The following is an 8678-nucleotide window of genomic DNA, read 5'->3' as shown; positions in this document are numbered from 1 at the left end:
GTCTGGGAAGTGAGGAGCACTTCTGCCCGGCCACTCATCGTCTGGGAGGTGAGGAGCGCCTCTGCCCGGCCACCCGTCGTCTGGGAAGTGAGGAGCGCCTCTGCCTGGCCGCCCCGTCCGGGAAGAAGTGAGGAGCGCCTCTGCCCGGCCGCCCCGTCCGGGAAGAAGTGAGGAGCGCCTCTCCCCGGCCGCCCCGTCCGGGAAGAAGTGAGGAGCGCCTCTGCCCGGCCGCCCCGTCCGGGAGGAGGTGGGGAGCACCTCTGCCCGGCCACCCCGTCTGGGAGGTGGGGAGCGCCTCTGCCCGGCCGCCCCGTCTGGGAAGTGGGGAGCGCCTCTGCCCGACCGCCCCGTCTGGGATGTGGGGAGCGCCTCTGCCCGACCGCCCCGTCTGGGAGGTCTACCACGGAGGCCAGGGGCAATGTGGGGGTTGGACGTGGTGGCTCACGCCTGTGGTCCCGGCACTCTGGGAGGCCGGGGCGGGTTGATCACTTCAGGCTGGGAGTTCGGTACCAGCCTGGCCAACATGGCGAAACATATGAAAAATGCGACAGACAGACCAACCAACCAACTCAGTGACAACGGAACGGATCTACCCTGGAGTCATACTCTAAGTTTTTCTATTTTCCTCCCTTTCTGATCCTTTGTCCCACTTTCTTTTTCTTCCTCTTTCTTCTCCTTCTTCTTTGTCGAGTGGAGGATTGAGCTATTATCACTGATCCATATAAAGTCCCTCTCTCATTTATTTTAATTCGCACCCCCCATTTCTATTCCCCGACTTCCCATGTGCAACCTTCCTAATATGTTTGATATGCATCTTTTTGTTTGTATGTATTTTTAGAAAATGTTTGTTTTGTGTCCAAATTAAATTAATAAAAAAAAAAAAAAAAAAAATTTCCATCTCAGAATTCTCAGGTCTCAATCAATTCAACATTAAATACATTGTGATATCCCAACTTACTTTAAATACTGGGGCTATAAGGTTTTCGTTTGGCTTTATATTTCCATTTCAACCCTTCCTATCTGCCTTTGTCCCTTTTCAGCATTTAGTATTTCTTATACTAAAAATAATACAGTGCAGCAATTTTCATTTTAGTGGAAATGAAAACTTTCTTTTTAAAAGCAAGGAAGTTCCCTAACTCCCTCTATCATAAACACAGTGTCAATCAGCGATCTAAAAAATTTTCCCCCAAAAGTCTAGATCCCTGGCTGATCCTGAGTATTCAAGCCCACAATTACACACAGCTTAAAAGGCCTGGGACAGAAGGGACAGGCCTTTACCTGGCAGGTGAGGAAGCAGACCAATACCAGAGTCAGAGAAGGTAAGAACTACCTCTTAGCAGATTTTCAAATATGGAGAAAGGAATTATGCTTTTCTATGTACAAAGGTCCCAGTAAATCCTCTAGATGCAACTTCCTGGACTGCATTCAAACCCGGAAGACAGATAAATAGGCAGCTTCACAGCAGTGTTAAGACCCAGAGTCATATGCTAGTCGTGGATAAACAAGATGGGCTTAAGGGACATTTCACTTGAGAGAGGTTAGAGAGGTAAGCCTGATGCTACTAAACTGGCAGCTAAACTGCCCAGTCATCTGTCAGGCCTCCAGATTAACACTCTAGTACAGAGCCATCACCAACAAGTCAGTTGCAATGAGGAGCAGGAAGTTAAGGACACGGGAGAGAAGCTTTTAGCTTTAAGTCCACTTTTTTAGAGTTTGAGGGGCTAGGAGAAGGGTCAAGAATTTGGCAAAGGCTTCTGCAGGTTTCACAGGTAAACTCCAACAGCAATGTTGAAACTTCTTCCAAAGCTGATTAAGCCTTAGAGCTGTGCCCACAGTATGGCTGGCTTAACTATGACCAGTTCAACAGCCAGAAACTGATTTATATGAATACTAAGACAATTAGGTAATTTTATCATTTCCCTCCTCTCTGATACATTCTACTTCTAGCCGGTTAGGTAGAGAAGACTCCATAAAAGGCTTTATTAACTGCTGTAAGATTAAACTAACTTCCACCCCCTCAGAGTCTACACTTGTGATATCATGTACTGGGGCAGATTATAAAAAGGCATGACTTTGAAATATCTCAAGTGTTGTCTCATCCTAAAGATGACTTATAAGTATGTGGTTGTCTGGTATGCTAGTATTTGATGAGTAATGCTATATACACCGCCACTGCTCAACAACATTAGATAACGACAAAAGAACCAGGTTGACTGGATGTCCTCGAGGTGGTTTTTTTTTTTTTTTTTTTTTTTCCGGTTTGTTTTCAATTAAAACCAGGTTTTTCCTTTGTACTCCAGTGAATATACATAAAAGGCAAAAGCCATACATACATACATATACATTCAACCAAGTGACTGAAATACAAGATTCCATGCTGAGTGGTGGCAAGTTAACATCAGTGTGGACTGTGTATACTGGGAAGAAACAAAATGCAACCCTTACTCATAATCTCTAGCCAAACAGTTATGATTGCATTACCTTGTAGTTGCATAATTTCCAAAGTGTTTTCATAAGCATGGCACATAGGGGGCACTTAAACATTTACTGAATTGAACTCTGCAGCATTAACACATTTGATCTTCAGAATACCTGGATCAGCCTGGGCAGGAAGAGCATCAGTGTCCCAGTTTAAAGCACAAAGGAAACTAAAGCATAGAGAGCATAAATTTTTTGCCCAGTGTTCTTTTTTCAACTAAATCGTAGAGTACGCATTTAAATTCAGGTTTCCTAATTCCTAAGTCAGTACTTTACCCCTCACATGCCCTTGCATCACAAACCTACAAAAAGACGAGAACACTGTAGATATCTTTATGTCCTGATGGCCAAAGAATACCAGATATCATCAGGAAGGGAAAGGGTCTGGGGACCAAAGTCATCCCATCTCAGGACAGAGCCATCTATAATTAAAAGACTAGACTGAGGTACCTCTCAGGAATATCCTAAGAGTTTGCTCAAATCTAAAAGAAACTCAAATTATCAAGGTACTAAAAAAGCTCTCCTAAAAAGATAAGGACTTTTCAGTCTCTGGTTGTGAGAGAACAGGATAGGAGAAAGCAAATCTTGCTGAGTAAATGCTGGCAACCCAAAACTAGCGAATACTTCTCGGAGTCAGGGGTCTTAAACAAATTAAAGTTCTTATATAACATAATGCAGTAGGATGCACTCATTAAGTTCATTATCCTAGGAGATGGTAGAAACTAAAAATTTAATAAAGAAGATGCAATGGTTAAAAACTCAGAAAATGTACATGTAAGATTTGCACACATCACTGTTTGTAAACTTTCTCTTTAAGAAAAACCCCCAAATTTGAAAAGAACCATAAAAAATGAAAAAATGTGCTTTTGTTTTTCAAACTCTGTATCCACAGCATCCACCATGGTCAGGTCTGAATAACCGAGAACTGGTTTTAAGTCCTAGTTCTGTCGTCAGTGACTAGCACTGGGACTTGACAACAGGCTTTTTACCTCTGAGCCTCCATTTCTTTGGCTCCCAAAACAGACACCAACCTATCTTGCCTGTTTGACAAGGTCATGAGGATCAAACAAAAGTATTTATCAAAGCATTGTTAAACATAAGATAATGCTAATGCTACAAGCATTTTAATAGAACAAGAATGTGAACCAAAAGATTCAATTAGTGATGGGGCCAGAAAACAAAGTAACACAAGCATAGCAAGATTAGCCTCAAATGTTTAAAATGACCCAGGGCAGACTTATAAGATTGAAGATTCAGGATTAAAATTTCAGGTTTCTAGAAAAAAGTCCCAAGAGTAAACTTTACTTGAAGGAGGCTCACAACTTTTCACTGCACAGAAATTTAAGACTTCACTTCGAAACCTGATACACTAAAAGTCAGTGTTGGACCAGCAAAGTTCTATCTATGACCACATAAAGTTTACAAGAAACTACATGCAGAGAAACAACATGAACTTGGTCAAAGCCATTTCTGACGGAGAATGACAGTGAGGGGGACAAAGACTATAGAGGAGTCAGGAAGCCTGGGTTCCAGAACAGGCTCAGCATCTTTTTTTTTTTTTTTTTTTGGGGGGGAGGGTGCGGTCACATGTTAAAACCCATAATCTAGGCCAGGTGCGGTGGCTCACACCTATAATCCAAGCACTCTGGGTGGCCGAGGCGGGCGTATCACCTGAGGTCGGGAGTTCGAGACCAGCCTGACCAACATGGAGAAACCCCATCTCTACTAAAAATAAAAAATTAGCTGGGCATGGTGGCGCATGCCTGTAATCCCAGCTACACAGGAGGCTGAGGCAGGGGAATTGCTTGAACCCAGGAGGCGGAGGTTGCAGTGGTCCGAGATCGAGCCACTGCACTCCAGCCTGGGCAACAAGAGTGAAACTCCGTCTCCAAAAAAAAAAAAAAAAAAAAAAAAAAAAAAAAAACCCACAATCTATTTGTTCTTGATAGGCACCTGGCCTCTCACCAATGAACTCCTATTCAACTTTCAAAGCTAATTCAAAAGCCACTTTAAATGTGAAGTCTTCCCACACACGTATACAAAACTCATGGCTCCTTTCTATCAGGCTTCCATACAATTCATAAAACCTTATTATAGCTGAGCTGTTTTTAGGCCCAATAGATTGTGATGCCTTCTAGTGTTCTTCCCTTCCCCAGAAGGCAGAAAAGATGTTCTATTAAGCTTAAAAGAATGCTGCGCACTTGCTAGGTGCTCCTTAAAATATACACTGATTGATATATGAATGCTTAGGTGTCCCATTTCATGTTAAAAAGTACCTCCATCAGTAGCCTGATAAAGCTAAAAGTACCTCCATCAGTAGCCTGATAAAGCCCCTGGCCATTTGCACATTTCAGAAAGGCGTACCTGGTCTGCACAGGTCTCCATGTTGCTCTTTTTCACTGGCATAGACCTCCATGCACCAAGCATGGTATGCAAATGAGAAGAGATCTTCTATTTTAGCAGGTGGTCGGACTGCGTTGTTCAGTCTCTTCAGCCACTCTTGACACTGCTCAAAGGTTGAAAACTGACACCTTTTGTAAAGCCAAACAAGTATGGATGTAATCAGAAGACAGTTGAAATGAAATGTAAGAAAAGCCATTATTTCAAGAATGCCCACTTGTAGTGAGGTGGGAACTACAACCAAGAAAGCATCTGAGGCAGTCAGTCATTCGCATGCTCATTATCAGTTATAAGAAAAACAGGCCGGGCACGGTGGCTCACGCTTGTAATCCCAGCACTTTGGGAGGCCGAGGCGGTCAGATCACGAGGTCAGGAGATCGAGACCACGGTGAAACCCCGTCTCTACTAAAAATACAAAAAAAATTAGCCGGGCATGGTGGCGGGCGCCTGTAGTCCCAGCTACTCGGAGAGGCTGAGGCAGGAGAATGGCGTGAACCCGGGAGGCGGAGCTTGCGGTGAGCCGAGATCGCGCCACTGCACTCCAGCCTGGGTGACAGAGCGAGATTCTGTCTCAAAAAAAAAAAAAAAAAGAAAAACAAATGTTAGCCAATGGGACAAAATCTCCAAAAGAAGGAAGCTGACCATTGGAAAACCTATTTTTTTAGACTAATGAAATCTCTTCTAAGATTAATGACAATTATTACAGAAAAATGGCAGCTATTCTCTTTCATGAGTGGAGTTTCATTCTACTTCTTCCATCAAAGTTTTATGGTTGTCTCTCATAAAAAATATGTTTAGAAAAATCTTTGTTTTGTAGTAACATATTAGATCAAGTTTAAAAAAAAAAACACACAACGTTATTTTTAGCCAGTTAGGGAGTAATTTCAATATTTAGCTATTAGGACAAATCAGATCCAAAAGACAGATTGCACTGAAACTTTCAGCTATGACCATGTAGAGAACAAAACAATTCTATTGTCAACTGCAATTTTCAGTACATACAACTAAGGAGTTAAAATAATTAGTGAAAACTAATTTATTAAAGATGTTTAGGCTGAGTGCAGCGGCTCATGCCTGTAATCCCAGCACTTTGGGAGGCCGAGACGGGCAGATCACTGGAGGTCAGGAGTTCGAGACCAGCCTGGCCAACATGGCAAAACTCCCATCTCTAATAAACATACCAAAATATTAGCCAGGTGTGGTGGCATGCACCTGTAATCCCAGCTTCTCGGAAGGCTGAGGCACGAGAATCACTTGCAACAGGGAGGTATGGGTTGCAGTGAGCCAAGATCACACCACTGCACTCCAGGCTGGGCAACAGAGTGAGGCTTTGTCTCAAGAAAATAAATAAATAAAGATTTGTTTAAATATTTGGCCTTTTTGAATGCAATGTTAAAAACTGACTAATTAATAAGCAACTACCTTCTTCAACTGTGAGTTGTAGCCAGTATCTATCAAAAATAAGCCAAATCCCACTGACTACAAAGCAATATAAATATCTATCTTAAAACCAAGGGGTCACTTAAACCTCTTCCTCATCCCAATCACGGTGGCTCATCAATATGCCAACACATAACGTTTACTGACACCCCAGGTCAGAGGAATGCAGTAAAAACTTGTGGAATTTAAGACCTCTAGAGCTATTAAATTTAAAAATGCATTTTAAGCATCGTTGGTTTTTGGTTTTTCAGATGCAGTCTTGTTCTGTCACCCAGGCTGGAGTACAGTGGCGTGATCTCAGCTCACTGCAACCTCTTGCCTCCCAGGTCCAAGCAATTCTTCCGCCTCAGACTCCCAAGTAGCTGGGACTACAGGCGTGCACCACCACACCCAGTTAATTTTCGTATTTTTAGTAGAGATGGGGTTTTGCCATGTTGGCCAGGCTGGTCTCAAACTCCTGACCTCAAGTGATCCACCCCCACCTCGGCCTCCCAAAGTGCTAGGATTACAGGCATGAGCCACCACACCCAGCCTGCAACCATTATAGTTAAGCGCAGATACAAATCATCAATGAATGCTAAACTTATGGAGAAATTTTTATGAGAAGCAGGGACATTTGCATTGTTTCAAAGTGCCTTCCCCAGACTGTTTTTAGTTGCAAGAGAAAATGCAGAAATTATATAGAAGCCAGGTGACATCTCGACTGGAATAATCAAAATTAACAGCACCAATGAAGGACATGTGGACACTGTACTTCCAGATGTAATACAATACCCTGAAAATGACGTGACATCATATATACAGTATTCCAGTTGAGAAAATATAACCTCAATTTAATTGAGGAAATACTGGACAAACACAACATGAGAAGTATTCCATTAAAACAAAAGACTGTATTCTGCAAAATGTGAATATCATAAAAGAAAATAAGGCTGTAGAAAATGTTCCAGATTGGCTGGGTATGGTGGCTCATGCCTGTAATCCCAGCACTTTGGGAAGCCGAGACGGGCAGATCACGAGGTCAGAGTTCAAGACCAGCCTGACCAACATGGTGAAACCCCGTCTCTACTAAAAATACAAAAAATTAGCCGGGTGTGGTGGCACATGCCTGTAACCCCAGCTACTCAAGAGGCTGAGGCAGGAGAATCGCTTGAACCCAGGAGGCAGAAGTTGCAGTGCGCTGAGATCGTGCCACTGCACTCCAGCCTGGGTGACAGAGCAAGACTCTGTCTCAAAAATCAAATAAACAAAAACAAAAAGAAAATGTTCCAGATTAAAGAAGGCTACAGAGTCATGGCAGCTAAATGCAATACATGACGTAGACTGGATCCTGTAATGAATGAGACGGAGGTGAGGGAGAATGCTATAAAAAAGTATCAATAGGTCATTAGATGAACTGACAAAATTGGACCATGTATAGCAGACTGGATATAAGTATTATCAACGTAAAATTGAAAATCGATGATGTTATGGTTATGTAAGAAAATATCCCTATTCTTAGGAAAGCACACTAAAGTATTTTGGGGTTAAGAGCCATGATTATGTAAGTTACTCTCAATCTGTTCAGGAAAAAAATCTCTTACACACACACACACACAGCAGGCCTCCGCAAATAATAAAGCAAATGGTAAAATGTTAACAAGTGAATCTGGGTGAATGGTGTACTGATTTTCTTTTTAGTATTTTTATTTTTGCACTTTTGTTAATTTAAAATTATTTCCAAATTTAAAAAAATCTTTCAACATAGCAAAGTATACATCCTACAGATAAAATATTTCAGGCACAAACTACTCAGAAAATATTCCTGATGAGGCTAATCATCAAAAGGTATTTTACTAAGTTACCAAATAATGGACCCATTCTTTAAAAAATATTTTCCACACTGAACAGCAACACAAACATACCATACCACATACCTGATAACTTTGCAGTCTTTGCAAGTCAAATGAAGCTGAAATATATCTCGGCATTCAACACTTTCTATAAGCTGTAATGGAACCTGCAATTTTAAAAAAAATGAAGTCCTCTTAGTCAAAAAGGCATTGACCCTGGAGTTCCTCAATGTGTCCAACAAGACTAATTAAAAAGATCTATAAGGGAAAGTAACAAAAATAGAACTGCAAACTTATCTGGATCAACAGTACTCAAGTGGTTTACTACAAAGTGAATTAGGACTTCCCTTTATCTCTAAATCAGTGGTCTCAAGTCATGTCATAGCATGAAAGCAACAAAGAGGTGGCACCACCTTTGGAAGAAGGGGAGAATATATCTCTCAGGCACTGTATTCACAAGATCAGAGTACTACTTTTAGATGCTATGACTATGATTTGCAATGATGCAATGACATAGAAGCTGAAGGG

The 8678-nt window shown here is 41.9% G+C and overlaps 1 protein-coding gene across 10 annotated transcripts in view; it reads right to left on the bottom strand.

Annotated features, from left to right (window-relative positions):
* MTMR3 (myotubularin related protein 3) overlaps positions 1-8678 on the bottom strand; it is a 153884-nt gene that overhangs the window by 37420 nt on the left and 107786 nt on the right. For all 10 annotated transcript variants that reach the window (XM_058432014.1, XM_058432016.1, XM_058432017.1 and 7 more), the window contains 2 exons: positions 8235-8317; positions 4843-5009 (listed from right to left, as the gene is read on the bottom strand). In XM_058432014.1, the coding sequence (XP_058287997.1) occupies positions 4843-5009; positions 8235-8317 (250 nt within the window). The remainder of the gene's footprint in view (positions 1-4842; positions 5010-8234; positions 8318-8678) is intronic.

Source organism: Hylobates moloch, unplaced genomic scaffold (assembly GCF_009828535.3).
Source record: "Hylobates moloch isolate HMO894 unplaced genomic scaffold, HMol_V3 SCAFFOLD_19, whole genome shotgun sequence".
Taxonomy (NCBI): Eukaryota; Metazoa; Chordata; class Mammalia; order Primates; family Hylobatidae; genus Hylobates; species Hylobates moloch.
The sequence above is the reverse complement of the archived record's forward strand: the minus strand, read 5'-3'. Positions and strand labels throughout refer to the sequence as shown.